Source organism: Dermacentor albipictus, chromosome 9 (assembly GCF_038994185.2).
Source record: "Dermacentor albipictus isolate Rhodes 1998 colony chromosome 9, USDA_Dalb.pri_finalv2, whole genome shotgun sequence".
Classification (NCBI taxonomy): domain Eukaryota; kingdom Metazoa; phylum Arthropoda; class Arachnida; order Ixodida; family Ixodidae; genus Dermacentor; species Dermacentor albipictus.
The window spans coordinates 23203978-23221506 of NC_091829.1; the positions used below are offsets into that span (position 1 = coordinate 23203978).

Below are 17529 nucleotides of genomic sequence, written 5' to 3' on the forward strand. Positions count from 1 at the left end.
TTAATTGCCATGAGACCTAATTATTGCCAAGTAAACAACATATCGAAATTTTCGGATAGGCACAATGTACGATGACTGAAGCATTTACCAGGACATTACTGTGGCCGAGATCCGAGATGTCCTCTTCTCCCTCAACGTGAAATCTGCCCCTGGCCCGGATGGCGTCACTAACGGGATTCCCAGGAATCTCGATGATGAGTTGATCGACTTCCTCACTGAAATGAATAAGGAAGTCTGGCGCAGTGGACAGGTCCCCACGCATCGGAAGAAGGCCTGCACGGTACTCATACCCAAACCCGGTGAAGCGCCTGGAATTGACCAATCAAGGCCAATTACATGTACACCCACAGTATGATTGGTTTCAGAGCCGGCCTCTCGACGCAGGAAGCCATGAAGCTGATAAAGCATCAGATCATCGACCGGTGCACGGGAGATACCAGAGCCATCCTTAGATTAGACCTGCCGAAGGCCTTCGACAATATCTCACACGAATAGGGGCAACACAAGGACGAGCGCTTGTCCTTGTGTTGCCCCTATTCTTCGTCCCCGTTTGTTTGGGCACAAATAGTTTCAAGATGAATCTGTTCGAACTAGGCCGACTCGCAGTTATCTCACACGAATTTATTCTCCAGTTTATTGCCGGACTCATGCTCAAGAAGGGGGCCTGCGACTTGGTCCGGTCCTTCCTTAGCCAGAGAACTTCCAAGCTCAAGGTCGAAGGATAACTCTTGCAAGAGATCGCCCTCGCTACACGCGGCATACCTCAGGGTTCAGTCATCTCGCCAAAATTATTCAACATCGCAATGATCGGGCTTTCCAAGCAACTCGCGAAGATTCAAGGAATCAACCATACCATCCACGCAGATGACATCACCATCTGGTGCGTCGGCGGCAGTGACGGCCCAGTTACCGCCATGCAGAGCGCCAACGATGCGATCGAGCGCTTGCTCCGCCCCATTGGGCTCAGATATTCTCCACCCAAATCTGACCTACTTCTCTACAAAAAACCCGCCGTGGTTGCTCAGTGGCTATGGTGTTGGGCTGCTGAGCACGAGGTCGCGGGATCGAATCCCGGCCATGGCGGCCGCATTTCGATGGGGGCGAAATGCGAAAACACCCGTGTGCTTAGATTTAGGTGCACGTTAAAGAACCCCAGGTGGTCAAAATTTCCGGAGTCCTCCACTACGGCGTGCCTCATAATCAGAATGTAGTTTTGGCACGTAAAACCCCAAATATTATTATTCTCTACAAAAAAAAGACACAGAGGCGGCGGCCATCGTGATTGGAAACCGGCGTCCGAAAGCGAAATACGGCTTTTCACTGGTGACGGGTCCCCAGTGCCCAGAGTGGACTCGCTCCGAATATTGGGGATGTATATCGACTCTAACGGTGCCATTAGAACCACACTCAAAGATCACCGCCAAGATGGAGAGTGCTCTCGGCCTCATCCGGAGGATCGCCAACAGGCACCGGGAAATCAAGGAAGACAATCTCATCCGCATTATACATGCTTTTGTTCTCTGCCAGCTTTCATTCTCGGCGACCATGCATAATTGGCATGTTGAAGAGAGGAACAAGCTCAATTACCTCATCAGAAAGGCCTTTAAGCTTGCCTATGGCTTACCTGTAAGCCCCCACACCGAAACCTCCTCGAGCTCGGAGTCCACAACACACTCGAATAAATATTTGACGCACCAGAGTGCTCACAGCTGCTCAGGCTATCCAGCAACCCGGCGGGCTGCAAGATACTCGACGAGATGGGCGTCAATCCTGTCGACGAGTGCCCCGTTGCCATGCGGATTCCCAGTGACTGCACATCGCGCCAATTACCTGCAATATGCACCCCGCAAATAACGTCGGCAGCCGTACTCTACAACGTTGCGGACAGCTCTACTCGAGCATGTCCGCAACAACCACATTGAAGCAAGCTTCGTGGATGCCGCTGCATATATCCAACAAGAGACATTCACCGTCTCCGTCGTCGACTCCGATTCCAGGTTCACTTGCTGCGCTACGATACGCACTTCGAGGCCCGTGGTAGCCGAACAGGATGCAATCGCGCTGGCTGTGCTCGATGGTCGCAGAGAGGCAATATATAGTGATCCCAAGGCAGCCATTAAGGCCACAGAAACCGGGCCCCTCTCTCCTCAGGCCCTCCACATTCTCCAAAGCGCCAAAAGTATCTTTCCGAATTCTTTAACTTGGTTTTCCGCTCACTTGGGCTCGATTGAGGGCTATCCGCCTACGCAGTCCCCCTGCCCCGCGGCGCACCCTTGCTCACGTTCAGTGGGGTTACCACACACTACTATCTGTCAAGAAGGGTATTGCCCCTCCCGCACCCCGCCTCGTGCAGGGCGCGGGCGTTGACCCTTTGACTCTTACGAGCCCGTGCGTATCCTAACCTTGCGGTTATTCATGCAATATACCCTGAAAGATATCCCAGTGCGGACTGTCCTGTCTGTGGACTAAGGGCGACATCGGATTGTGCGTTTTGGCTCCTCCTTCAGCGAGGATAGGTGGGCTGCGCTCTTGGGCAGCCCCGAACTCAACGACCAAACCCTGACCTCCACAGTGCCCGTGATCGGGCTGTCAAGCTCGACCTGGCGGCACCTACGTGGGACTAGCTGGGTGGCGCGGGGTCTCCCCTGAGTCTTCTCTGGACCTAATAAAGTTATTTCACTCACTCGGTCGGTCGGTCGGTCGGTCATGCTGCACATGCTTTTCATTCTAGAATTTTTGTACACGTCTCCTTAATCTTTCTTCGCTTCCTCAAAACGTCTCATGTACTGGAGTGGCTCAGTTCTGCAGCGTATTTTCCCTCTCCCAAATCACGAAGAAGAAAAACACTCGCACTGTATCCTCATCACAGATCGCTTTCAAGACAACGCACGCGCTGCCGCGCCCGGCCGCGCCATACGCAGAAGCCGCAGAACGCCCCGCATTTTCTCCCCTCCCCCCTCTCCCCCCCCCTTTCCGGTGCCTTGCGCGCGACTGAAGATGGCGCGCTTCGTTCCCGCTTTCACTTCGCATGCACGGTGGCTTCTGACCTTTGTGCTGTGAAAGGCAGCACGAAGGTCCCTTCACTCCCTGCCGCTGCAGCGCTTCCTCACTCCAGCGTTCTGAGTGCGAGTTTCCGCGTTCATCGAATGAGATGCGTTCATGTTTGCTTGTGCGGGAACATGGGTAGCGGGAACAATGGAATAATCGAGGTTTTTGCTGCCTAAGCGAGCGACTGCAGTTGGAACAGCTGCTTTGCCACAGGGCAGCTGAGCGCTTTTCAAACGGCCAGCTCTGGATTCACAACGACGCATCTGTCGTATTGTGTTATGGATGTAGCGCAAGTTGTTTTTAAATTTACTGGCTGAAAGCCTTGTTTATGACAAACTCTGCTTCTCTGATTTTCGCGAATACGCTAGTGGTATACTAGTTTTCGTATAGGACATTGCCAGAATGAAAAAGGTTCAGATTCATTCAGCGGTAGTCAAGAAACATGTACTTCAAAGAAGTGGCTATCGAAAAAAAATGGCTGTGGCTTAGCTAAGGTTAAGCCCAGGATGCGAAGCATACTAGCCTTTATTTTAGTTGTTGAACCACTGTTTAGCCTGGTGAACTGCTGTTGCTTGGCTATATTCGGTTCGGCTAGACGAAGAAACAACTCATGCGTTACTCTGCTTCGCCTTCAAGAGTGGAACGCGACAGCATTCCCGTCGACCCGCCAAGGGGTGTGAGACAATGGGCTACGGCACAGCGACTACGCGCCCCGCATTGGACGCGGTGAGCGTCGAGCAACGCAGCGTTCGGCGCGGCAACGAAATGTGCGCCTGAGCAAGAGACGCACGCCTGAGAAACAGCTCGTTTCTAAGGCAACACCGCATTCACTAGAGGCGCTTTTGTACCGCTTTGAAGCATCGTACTCGTGGCTCAGTGGTAGTGTCTCCGTCTCGCACTCCGGAGACCCTGGTTCGATTCCCACCCAGCCCATCTTGCAAGAGTTGAGCCAAAGCCACCTAGAAAATCAGTCTCTGTAGCACGCCGCAACCTTCGCTTCAAATTCCAACGAGCAGCTCTGTCTCCAGGAGGCATCTCACCTCGTGAGAGTCTAGCACAGGCAAGCGCAGCTGCTTATATACCGCCGCGACGTTTCTCCTCTGTCGTGACGTCACGGTGTCACGTGGTATTGAAGGCGACACCGCCGCGCCTGAGGAGCTGGGTTGAGCTCTCGTAATATGCTTCGCATAAAAAATGGCTGTGGCTTAGCTAAGGTTAAGCCCAGGATGCGAAGCATACTAGCCTTCATTTTAAAGCGACAGCGTTAAGGAGCTCGTGTCGCAGAAAAGCCGGTGTCGTCGGCGTCGGCTCAGGCGTGCGGCGCTTGCTCGGGCGCACATTTCGTTGTCGCGCCGAACGCTGCGTTGTTCGACGCTCACCGCGTCCGATGCGGGGCGCGTAGTCGCTGCGCCGTAGCAAAGCCACCTAGAAACAGTCTCTGTAGCACGCCGCAACCTTCGCTTCTCATTCCAACGAGCAGCTCTGTCTCCAGGAGGCATCTCACCTCGTGAGTGTCTAGCAGAGGCAAGCGCAGCTGCTTATATACCGCCGCGACGCCGCGAGCGACGGCGCGAGTTGGAGCCCCGTTTCTCCTCTGTCGTGACGTCACGGTGTCACGTGGTATTGAAGGCGACACCGCCGCGCCTGAGGAGCTGGGTTGAGCTCTCGTAATATGCTTCGCATAAAAAGAAACAGTTGCTTCCGATGAATCGGGGTGCTTCTGGATTACCATGAAAGTAGTTCGTTTGGAAGTGAGAATAGAATCTTGAAGTTGATTTCATGTTGTTGACAACGCGTTACCTCCTTTTCGACACGAAGCTTCCGCGCTTTGCCCGTGGTAATTCGAACGGTGCCTGATGTACTGAGAATTACCACGGCTGCATACTCGGTGACTCTACCCAAAAGAGTTTGGCATAGGAAAGAAAAATGACGCTTTCATGAGTTCATACACAGAAACCAGCCTACTCTTTTCTGGATAACAAAAATATCAATATTTTCGAAGATCTACGGTACAGAAGACAGCACTGGCACAGCATTACATGCATCCTGAGTCACTTGAAAGGCGCGAATTTTTTATGTCACCGCCCTAAAGAAATAAATGTGAAACACGAATGTTCTTATTGAGCATCCGCAGACAGAATTCGGGGGAAATTTGTTATATTTCAGACAAATTATCATATTCCAGAGATTTTTCACCAGATATGTTGTAGCACTGCACCGAAATCAGAAAAAAGGTATAATTTCAACCTCAACCTGCATGTCATAGTCAGGGAAGTATACTTTTCGTCAGCTTGCACTCACGTGTAGCTAGTGGCTTTCCTTGCAAAGGGCCAAAAGAAAAAAAAGAAGATTGGGCACAACGAAAATTGGCGTCTTATGAAAGACTGTTATCGCCATTGCTTGACTTTTTGCGAGCAAAACGTGCCACGCAAAAGGAACTCACGCTCGAAAAGCGCTATGGCTGTGAGAAACCACGTATACTATATCATAGCTACATTTTGTTTTTACAGTGTCGAATTCTTGTGGGAAATAAGTGAAACCAGAGCTGTCACCAATGGTACACATTCAGAATATATTCCTGGCTTTCGTCGGCCCGGAATATAAATCAGGCTCAAGGTGGGACAGACGTTACAGGGCCTTCATTGTGCATTGTTAACTGTCGGCTTCCTGCCCATGGCGGACTGCACGCATACGATGACGCAGTTCTATTGTTGAAGGGGTCTAAATAGACTCTAGGCCTATGTGTGCATAGACGGGTGTGGGAAACAACAGATGCTGGAAAGCTAATAGTGAGAGCTAGCTATTGGGTTTTGAAATTATGTTATCGCTACTTAGCTGCTTTTTCTGTCCATTGAAACAGAGACCCTAAAAAAAGCGGTTGCATAAAACAGCCCTCGTCAGTTTTGCTGTATATTCTGCTACTGAGAAACTGGTGAGTGTCGTTCAAGCAATAATGTTTCCCCTGTCATCTGTCATGTTTTTTTCCTGGAATATAGCTCCTAATCCGCTTGATGGAAAACCACCTTCATTGAAGTTAGTTTCCACACGCACCTACTAAACGGCCCACATTTTAGGCTGCACCCGCCGTGGTGATTTAGGGGCTATGGCATTGCGCTTGAAGCACGAGGTCGCGGGATCGAACCCCGGCCGTGGCGACCGCATTTCGATGGGGGCGAAATGCGAAAACGCCCACGTTCCGTGCATTGGGTGCTCGTTAAAGAAATCTAGATGGTCAAAATTAACGCGTGTTCCCCCCTTTTCGGCGTGCCTTGTAATGAGACCGTGGTTTTTAATGGAAAAACCCAGAATTGATTTTATTTTAGGCCGCACTGCCTCCAAGATTGCCTCAAATTTTTAGACTACAACATTTTAGAGATCGGCTGACTTGAGCTAGCTAGCTGGAAATAAATATATTCCGACAGTGCCAAGAATGTCATCCGTGTTAGAAGCTTCAAATATCTCTCAACATTTCTTGCAAGTTTCCAAAATGCCCGAGACGCGGCTCTGATCCGCATGTAGAGAGCAGGCACACTTAAGAGGAAGCTTTAGCTCGGGCCCAACTCCGACGCGGCCTACTCAAATACATGTAAAACCCAAAAACGTTTTTCTGAGATAACCACTTAACCGATTTTAATGAAATTTGTAGCATTTGAGAGAGAAAGTTAAATTCTAGTGACTGTTGGAAGCGGAATTTGGATTTAGGACTTGCGTTTTGTTAAAAACATTTTCAAATATTCGACAGTTTGGAAAGAAGTAGAAGCACGAAGTTTACAAATTCATAGCCCTGCATCAAGAACAGAAATCACGGTTTTTTAAAAAGCATCCATTAGACCATTCAAAGCGGAGAAATTCGATACGTCATTCTAGATATTATGTATATTGGTTACGTTATTTACAAAGGTTCTGCAAAAGGTGTATTTCCAAATCACTAAATTTTTTTTATATTCGTGTGTAACATATCAATTTTGTCCACTTTAGATGAACTATTAGATGCAATTCCCAGAATTGTATTATCGTTTATGGTTGTTGAGCTACAGAGTTGTAAACTAAATAAAGAAATTAACAACCTAACTCAAAAATTCGAAACCAACAGTCCCTAGATTTAACGCTTTTCTTTGAAATGCAACAAACCTCGTCATATTTGGTGCAGTGGTGGCCGAGAAAAACGAATTCTTCTTTTACATGTACTTAGATGGGAGCACCCAAGCTAACGCTTCCTTTGAAATACGCAGTATTGTTATTGTTCAGGGCATGATCCCTAGCCCGGTTGTTTACACAGCGCCCAGTTTGCGCTGTATTTCCCTCGCCGCACATCAAGCTGATCTTGTTCGCTACTACAACGGAACATTTCATGCATGGCCCAGCATGCTCTTTTCCTGGCAGCATGTCATGGAGTGCTCGGCGTCTTTTAAAATGCGAGCACACAGCTTCGCCATTTTGCTCGGCTCAGTGATCGCGCGGTCTGAGCAGGGCGCCGCTTTGCATACATTTTTTCAAGTTACGGGTTACTTTATGGGCGTAAGGCGTAACCTCAGGTCTTGTGAGAGTACGTGGAGCTTCCGCTTTTATTTTCTGTGTTCCACGCGCGACCTTCTGGAAGAGGCTTTCTGTTGCCGCAGTCAAAAGCGAGAACGGGTTCTCAGTCATCTTCAGGCGATTTACTTGGCTGCCAGAAATGCTCGGCGCTGGATGGGGCCACACTTTGAGAAGTGCTGACTGCATGCAAAACGTGGTGTAAGGAAAACATTGCAGGTTGATGACATTCCGCACGAAGGCACGATTAGCGTTCGCAGCAGCACCCTTTACTGGGCTCCTGCATTTCGCTTTGGTACCGCGGCGTTCACTACGCCAGCTTCAGCTTCAGCGAGGGCGGTGCAGCGTAGGGGCCCACCATTGAAATATTGTCATAAAAATTTATCAAACGCTGTCGCAGATTTTACACAGAGAGCATCTTATCTAATTAGATTGCGTGAGCAATGCGAATGGCGTTGCCTATTCTCGAATGTACGCGAGCATCACCGATCAATTACCCGCCGGGGTTGCTTAGTGGCTATTGTGTTGGGCTACTGAGCACGAAATCGTTGGATCGAATCGCGGCCACGGCGGCCGCATTTCGATCGAGGCGAAATGCGAAAACACCCGTGCACTTAGATTTAGGTCCACGCTAAAGAACCCCAGGTGGTCGAAATTTCCGGAGTCCTCCACTACGGCGTGCCTCATAATCAGAAAGTGGTTTTGGCCCGTAAAGCCCCCTAATTTAATTTAATCACCGATCAATTTGTAATGTGTACAGTGATGAATGTATACTAATATTAGACGTACTTGATCCGTGAGTCATATCCGTCGACGGCGCTCGATGCTATCGTTGCGCCTTGGCGCGAGTTCCATTGACAGAATAGGAGCGAAGGCAAAGAGCAGAGAGGAGCAACCGGGGCGCGATAGGAGATCGTTGTTCGGAGAGCGCGCTCAATTTCGCAGCGCGTGATTGGTCTAGGCCGATTGTGCGCTATGAGACTGAACGCACGCTCCGAACAACGATCTCCGATAGCGCCCGGGAGCGCAACGAAAGTGCCACTGCTTGCTCCTCCATCGAAACGTTCCATGCGCTCCGACAGCATGTGCGAGGTCGAAGGTGTATCACGCGACCAGATTGTTAAACTTCGCGCGGTGACCTGAACGCGAACTTCTCAGCCGTCCCATTGCTGCCGCACACTGAACCAACACGACGAAAACGCAACAAAAAGAAAGGGATACGACGAGGTTTGGCGTCACGTCACTTTCTTCGCGCTCCGCCTTTTGCGCAGGAGACTCGAACGGCTGTCGACTGCTCTCCGCGTCGTCAAACTGCTCCTGTTTTGACATTGGACCACCCACTCTAATGTGCCATTTGTGTTTTGGCTGATGCGCCCACAGTGACTGCCGGGAACCACGATATGGCACCCAGAGACAGACAGCCGTGTCACTTAACAACAATATCGCTACGCCAAACATTTACAATGCTTCCTGCCACAATTTAGTTTCTTTATTGATATATTGTGCCACTCTGCATTAAGGCCATAGCAGGACTGGGAAAACGTAGAGATAACAATAAATCAGCAAAGACGCAACAAATGAAACAAGCAACAATTTAATGTAATTAACAAAGTCAAGCGAGCACAAAGAGCGGAAAGAGAACACTAACAAAAACAATATAAAGCAAGCAAATGAAAAATATATAGCAAAATTACTCAGACGTGGCGGCTAAAAGTTATTTATTGAAGAGGAACGCACAGTACCAGAGAATGGATTCCAACGTTTTATTATACGCGGAATATAAAACTATACTTGCATGTGTTAGGATGTTCAAAAGACCCGCCGCCGTGGCTTAGTGGCTTTGGTATTGCGCTGCTAAGCACGAGGCCACGGGATCAAATTCGGGCCATGGCAGCCACATTTTGAACGGGTCGAAATGCAAAAATACCCGTGTACATAGATTAAGGTGCACATTAAAGAACTCCAGGTGGTCACAATTACACCGCGGTCCCCCGCTACCAAGTGCCTCATTATCAGATCGTGGTTTGGTAAACAAAACCGTATAATTCATTTTTCAGCATGTTAAAAAAAAACGCCTTAGGCATATGTATTATGTGGCTGCAGTCGCAAAACTCAGAGATGACGTTGATGAAGAATTTAAAAAAAAGTTTCATGATTTAAGGTGATGGCACAAGAGGAATGGTTGGAGCTTCAATGACTGTAGCACCTGTGTCAGTTAAAAACTACGAGCGTAATTATGGCAGATCAAACAAACAGATTGACTGCTCATATGGATACGAAACGATGGAACGGGACACGTTAACGATTTGTATAGAAGCCACTTAGTATCTCGTTGGGTCTTAGTTAAATTGCAGTGCAAGTAACATCATATTTAAGGGCTTTTCTATTTACATACATTATGTAAGTGCGCATGAAAATGCTTTTGTGGAAATACCAGCTAAATTTTCATATTGGAACACTTGTGTTAGCTTAACGTCATTCAACGAAGTCATGAACCAAGTACTTACGTGTGTTGGTAAATGCCATTACAACTGCTTATTGCAATTAATATTCATTTGCCATTTTTCCCGTTCACCATGACCGAAAGGACGCATGCGATACAAGTTGCTAACGGTCATCATGGTATTGATTTTATGCAGAACACAATAGGCGGTACGAAGCCTGGTCTCGGACGATCTGTTACGAGGCAGATCATTGATGTATAATACAAATAATTGATATTTTCATTCGTAGTGACGTGATGAACGTAGCGTTAACTGGAGATGAACCAACAGAATTTAACGAAACAAATTGTCAGCGACAACTGAACATCGAGCCGATCTAATAAACAAGATCGGAGTTAGCTTTAGTATGTTAAAATTTGCAAGTGAACACGAAGCGTGGGATCAAGGGTTTAAAAAAGCCGATGGAGCTACCCGCCTGATTACCTGGGCCTAGAGAGGCGTCATGGACACAGAATTGACTAGCTGCACTGCAGCATCTTAGCCACGATGAAAACCACATTCAAGAAACTTTTGAAGGTGATTTTAATCAAGGAAAGGCTGTTGTGTTTATGAATAATGTGCCTCAACAATGCTTGCGCTGGTGCAGGGCTCTTTAAACACAATTCATTGTTTATACACACCGTCGCTGTTTATACACAATTAGCAGAATGTTTGAACTTTAGCGGTGTTCCACGAGGTTACGGTTGTGCCAGGTTCTAACATTTCCTTGAGGACTGGCGTAAGGCATCGGAATTTCTATTGAAAGTGGAATACAAAAAAAATGGGGGTACGATCAGAATCTGTAGAGTAGTACGTCCACATTAAAGCTAAATTTAGAACACTGTTACGAGTGCCAACAGTATCATAAAGCGCAAAAAACGGCACATCATTAACACATAATACATTATCCAAGATAGACATGGGCTGAAATGACTAATGCGTTGGGAATATCAACGTGGTCATTTGTGATAACATCCCTGATCTTGATTGATGCATTACATGTTGCAGTGGATAAAACAGAAGTGCAGAAGTAACGATAATTTCATACAAGTAGCATAGGGAGCTGCTCGGTAAATTAAATGTCCCTATACATTCTAATAAAATTTAGGCATTGCCTGAACGCAACTCGAACTTGTGGAATCATGTTTCTGGAAATCACTGTCACTCGGTTGGAAACGCAGTAGTGTTAATGCAGCAGCGGCTCTGATTAAAAAACAGTTTGTAGAAATGCACAACATTTTGCGTTCTTCCATGTCGTAACGTGCACCGGTCAATTCAAATATTTCATTATTTATTTCAGATATAGATTACGAGCCTCAATTAATGCGACACTATGCTTAAATATGGAGCGCTCGTCGCCTTTCTTGTATCCCTGTTGCTGAGCCAAGGAATAATGGAAATAATGTATACTAGCATGAACGTTACTGCAATTGTTGGTATACAAGTAACAAGTGGTGAGTAGCGTTTGTTTGCAAACTACATTAACTTTGATCAAATTTAGCATCATAAGGTGCAGCAAATTCACAGCGTCACCTGTCCGACACTAACGTCCAGTTAAGTAAACTACATAGGCGTAACCTCATGCAAAACAATATAGCACTTTCACCGCAGGGAAGTATTTTAAAGCGATTAACGTTCTTAAGGTACTTAAAAAGCTTTTTGGGGTCTGTCTGTCTGTCTGCCTGTCTGTCCATCTGTAACTTTTTGTCCGCCAAATTGGGTCGGACCAACTTTACCCAAGTTGGTCCGACCGTCTGGTGCACTGGATACTTGGCACTGGTTGTGCCCTGCTTTTCAATGAACCTCTTTGACGTCCACTTGGGTCACTGGGCAGGTTCCCCTTGGTATATGGCACTGTATATTTATTTATTTATTTATTTATTTATTTATTTACTTGTTAGATATCTTGCAAGGCCCTTACTTGGGGCATTGAGTAAGGGGGGCACAGAACCAAGCGCACACATGAATGGCAAACTCGCGACAATATGAATGTCTAAAACACACCAGCGAGGTGCACACAGCCTAAAACATACAAAAACATACTACCGACATGCGATTGTGTATTAGAAAAATAAAAAGAAACAACTCGACAACTTTGTAAACAAATGTAGTACAGTCAAAGAAGAAAGCAGGAAAGAAAAAACGTTGAGTGTGACAGCGTGGGTTAACAAGGGATAAGCGAGTTCAGCGAGTGCCTGAATTTTTCGCGGTCAGTTACCGCAGCAATGTTATTGGGCACGCTGTTTTAGAGACGACTGCAGGCACGTGGAATCGCAGACGAGTTGAATTCTTCAGTTTTACCGTAGATGCGCGTGAAGCCAACATGATTGCGTAATCCGTGTGACGCGTGCGGTGAAATGTCTTGGCGCAAGGAGCATTTGTTAGTGTGGTGGGCGTAATTTTGGAAATGATGGCACAAAGGGTCAGGTCGCGACGACTACTTAGCAGCTGAATTGACAGAGGAACCTTTATTTGAGTTACGCTGGAATGGCAGCCATAATTCCGGGAGATGAACAGCACGGCTTGATATTTTGGATTGTCAGCATGTTAATTGCGTAATTTTGGTTTTGGGCCAGATAGATTATGTGGATTTCAACCGACGCTGTACACCACTATCGGCTGAAACCTCATTGTTGCGCTAACTCATCGCCGTTCTAGCCAGCACTGCGACGCCAGCACTGCTGCCGGAAGGTGATTTTACAAAGCTACAGGACCACGAGCAATCACAAGGATGAAGGAGTCCACCATTCATTTTGCCTGTGTACATTTAAACGCACTGTAATATATTTTTTTTACTTTGTGCATTTGTCACAATATATATAGAACTTAGTTATGCCATCTTTGATTACCCCTACGTCGGCCGGAGTTTTGTTTTTTCCTGAAGGCAGGTTGATAACCGCTTTGGGCATCAGCACTGAGACGGCACAGAATTAGATTTGTTAACATCTATATTCTCCTACCTCGTAGCGATAATGATGGCAAGTATATGAATATAAACCTGCCCCGCTATAGTCGTGCGTTATACGACTTAGCAACCTTATTCAAAACCCTCTCTTACAGATGGCTGCCATTACAATGGAGTCAAGTTTATTGGGCTACAATATTCTCGGCGCCCATGCCAAAGACTGTCATGTCATCTAGAGAGCCAAGTCCTGGTAAAAATGGAGTATGTCGTAATTTGTTTCCACGGTTACTTTTCTGAAAACGAGCAGCTCATATGTGCGCAATTCATGATGCTGTGCCTTTACTTTAAGCGACCAGCTACGTTTTGTCACCAGAATACAAGAAAAGCGCACTGCTCCTAGCGCGTCAGGAATTTCACTCAAGAATTTTCAACGCACTGTGTCACAAACTTGGTGACAACGATGTCAACGACAACGACAGCGTAGTACAAGCCGCAGCTCGGTGCATCGAGTTACGATGCCACCATGAAGTAGAAGCTGTCTTGTTTGCTTGGGGGGGGGGGAGATTTGCATATTCAGGAATAATGGCTGTTCTTGTTTTATTATTCAGCGATTATAAAAGGTATCAGCATTTGCTGGGAGTAGCCGTTATATAAGTGCTAAGGGTGTCACATTCATGGCCCCAACATATGGAAAGCTTATGGGGATCGCACGTCCTGTCTGAAAACCGGGTCGCTGAGTTTGCCAGTGCAACAAAATTGACCGACGCGATGCAGACAGCCGGTTACAACATGCAGTGCAGAGAATCGAAATAGTATCGTGTCTCGGCGCCGTCACATCATACGTTGCCGTAAGAACGCGAGTGTCCAAGCGACAGGACAAATACGTCTGACTATATCCACCAGGAGAACAATCGCTCTGAAAATCCCTCACACTCGTAAACAGGCAGGCTACAAAAACTACTTGTAATCATGAACCAACCGGCCCCAAATGCGTACTCTTTTACAGAATCTCATTCGCACCTGCCGTGATGGTGCAGGGGCTAAGGCGTCAAGCTGCCGAGCATGGGGTTCGGGGTTGAGCTCGACGGGGGTGGAATGCAAAGATTAACGTGCTCGGGTGCCTTGAATGAATGTTCAAAAAAAAAAACTCCAGTTGCTCAAAATTATTCCAAAGTCCCCATCCCCCTATAGCGTACCTCGTAACCAAATGTGCCTGCAGTTTGATGACTTCAAATTACGCCGTTAAAATTTTCTGGATCTTAATCATGCGATTCTTAAGCAAGATATTTCAGGCAGAAGTTATGCCAATGCGACATTATATGGGAGCCATTCGAAAGAGAAAACAACAACATAGAAATGCAGCCATCGACCGAAAGTGTGATGTTGAGGGAAATAACAATACAGATGCGCTGAACAGCGCATGTGTAGTCGCTTTCTGATTCACATTAACATACAGTCGGCGTCACTTTTGTGTAGAGCACGGGAACGGCGGCTGCCGTTCCCCCTCTGCTCAGAAGCCAACCAGCGACGTCTAACGGTATTTGCTGGTCACAAACATGCCGACGAAACATTTGAAATGTGCGTATAGCAATAACTAGTGGAATACACCCACACTGCGTAATTTTGTCCCACTCGTGCATGCGTGCACCATTGACGATGCTTTACAAGTGAAACATCTCAAAGTTTTTTTTTAAGCCGCGTCCGCTCCCGATATCGCAATGCTGATTCGTTGAAGGACTCTGATATTTTCTCTAACCAGAGACATATTGCAGACCGAAATAAATAATACCCACGCCACTTATATGTGCGAGTCGTGGCTACTGAAACACTTAGTTCTTTATTTAAATTAAAAAAGGACGATTCGAAAGCGCTCTATTAGCTATTTTGCTTTCATATGTATAGGTATTTCGTGAGTGAAAAATGACACCGAAAATGTCAATTTGTAGGTGTGGGGCACCTCCAGAAGGCTGCTATCTCCAAGAAGGCACAGACAGACCGTTCCCGCACTGCTGTAGAGTCCGTTGTCCTGAGCTGAGTGAGTTCTCGTTCCAGTTATTCAAAATTTTCATATTTTGCATTTCTCACTATTCTAAGCTGTAGAATATTTAACATTTAATATTTATACTACGTAAGAAATTTTGAGTAGTGAAAATTTTGCAATTAAAGTTTGTATGCGTCTAGTTATTTGTTGAATCTTTCTGCTGATGCTTCCAACAGAGCAATATTCTAAGTATTTCAACATGCTGATTTTGACGCGAAAAAAAAATCTGCTAACTCTGCTCATAAAGCGCATTTGTGTGCACCAAAGCTATTGTGAGACGGCAGCAGGAAAATTCGGCCGTAATGTAGGCTTCTTTAACACTTCAGGTACGAACGCGCTTTTCTAAACGCTTCAATACCTCAAAATTTTAACGAGTTATGTTAAGAATAAAAAGGCGAAAAAAAATATAACTCCAGCAATTCGTGCGTAAGTAAAAGCGCATTGTCAGTCACCCGCAAATAAAGAGACACTAACGCGGTGTTCAATATGCAGGTGTTTGTGTCACAAGTAATGGCTCATTGATGAAAAGCGGAGAGATCATTAACTCATCAGATCCATGCTTGCGCTACACGTGCAAGAACGGATTCCTGTCGACACAGGGGTAAGTGCACCCCACCTTTATATGTATGGCCAAATTCTCGTGACTCATTTGTTACTTTTACTCACTTACTGCCAACGGCTAGAAGTCCCGCTTTCCCGATGCATGTAAATATTTCCACCTGACCGCAAGAATAAGCCTCTGGTACTCTTACGACACACTGAGACTACTTTAGCACCGTCTATAGGACTGGGAATGAACACGCGAATCTCGCAGACAGTACGTGTGCTTTACGAACGAATGCGCATATTTATTAGAGGGGCTACCGCTTACCCCTCTTTCGGAAAGAGCGACTAGGAAAGAACGCTTTCCACATCGCCTGATGGATGCGATGGACCGCAGGCGCCAGAGCGACCATCAACCTGGCGGGGCGACGAGACCTTTTAAAACGTGTACTACCGCCCTGCGGTCCTGTTGGGCGTCTTACATCCCGGGACAGGCCCATAGGAGGTGTCGAACTTGCAGGGTTCCGTTTCTGTGCTGCAGCGTTCGTCTCGTTGGATACGCGAACGCCTCTGCGATGAAGAAAGGGCTCCAAATAGCATACGCACACCGTAGTTAAATGGCCATCGTGTCTCGATCAACGACTCGGGTTATGGCTATAGAGACCGGCTTGGGGGAAGAACCATTTGCATTTGTGAACGGCCAAGCATCTCTTGTATAACGCAAGTAGTGTGCGATTCCTTGCGCATAGCGGTAGTGGCGTAGTGGTTATATAGTGCTCGGTTTGCAACCGCATGATTATTGATTAAATCACAGGTTTAACTCGTCGAACAGATTCTTTCTAACGGCAAGAACCATTATAATGGACGTTCACTGTGCGAATTAGGCAATTACCACGAGCAACTACTTGGGTGGCGCGTCGAGAAAATTGCTGCAGTTGGTCCTTCCGCTTTACAGTGGATGGTACATTCTCTCTCCCCTGAAGCGCTCCGTTAGCGTGTTGCTTCCCATGTTGCCACATAAGAAGAAAGTCTCACAACGGCCAGTGTGGTGTTTGGGGTGGCCAAAAATTACGCAGTGCAACACCCAGGCTCTGTGCAACTGTGGAGCAGCTCAGCCACTTTATGAGCTCAACGAGAACTTCTAATGACTACGCCGTGAAGCAAAAGGACTGTTACTCCAAGGAGACTCGTCGTGGCTCATCGTATACAGGGGCCACTTGGCGGTGGCGTAGTTTCGACTAAACGACTGCGACTATAAAGCGAAACCGACATAGAACGAGGTTTGCGAACTTGCAGTTGAAAGCTTCACTGTGCCCGCGGCGTATTCCAGTTCAGTGCGGGCGCGGTGTAGAGGTTTTTACAAAAATTACTATAAGGCAATCAGGCGCTAGTGTTTACATCAGCTAGAAGCTTGGTGGTTCAGCCGTCACGAGAAGGGCGAAAAATACGTGATGTTGCCGAAGCTTCGCCCATCTGGTTTCCCATGAATCCGTAACTTTCCAATTTGGTCGAACTATACGAAATATTGCGTTATGCAGCAACCATTTGCAATCTATATGCATCTGTGTAAAGCTTTAGCTTTCACCTTCTGGGCTTCTAAAACGATTGTTTTAAAATTTAGAGTAATAAAGGTACAAGCAGCGTGATTATTCAAGCCACAAACACGTCAGTAGCAAGAAGACGAAGTTTATACGAATTTATGCACTACGCCTTTTTCACATAGTAGCTGAACAATCATAGGACCTGAGTTCGCACTAGTAAAATTAGTAGGGAACTAGGCATGGTTATCGGCACTACGTACATCTAGTTCATTAAGAGCCTTCTAGAGCCGCCATAGTCTTTTACATATCATAAGAAACCAACAAACACTGACACCAAGCAGAACATAGGGGAAATTAGTGGCGCTTAATAAATGAAATAAAGAAACGATAAATTATTGGAAATGAAAGTGGATGAAAAAACAACTTGCGTGGGTG

The 17529-nt window shown here is 46.7% G+C and overlaps 1 protein-coding gene across 1 annotated transcript in view; it reads left to right on the forward strand.

Annotated features, from left to right (window-relative positions):
* Positions 1-17529, forward strand: part of LOC135901949 (kielin/chordin-like protein) — a 158452-nt gene that overhangs the window by 39779 nt on the left and 101144 nt on the right. The window contains exons 8-10 of the mRNA XM_065431790.1: positions 13125-13230; positions 14916-15004; positions 15503-15611. Of these exons, the coding sequence (XP_065287862.1) occupies positions 13125-13230; positions 14916-15004; positions 15503-15611 (304 nt within the window). The remainder of the gene's footprint in view (positions 1-13124; positions 13231-14915; positions 15005-15502; positions 15612-17529) is intronic.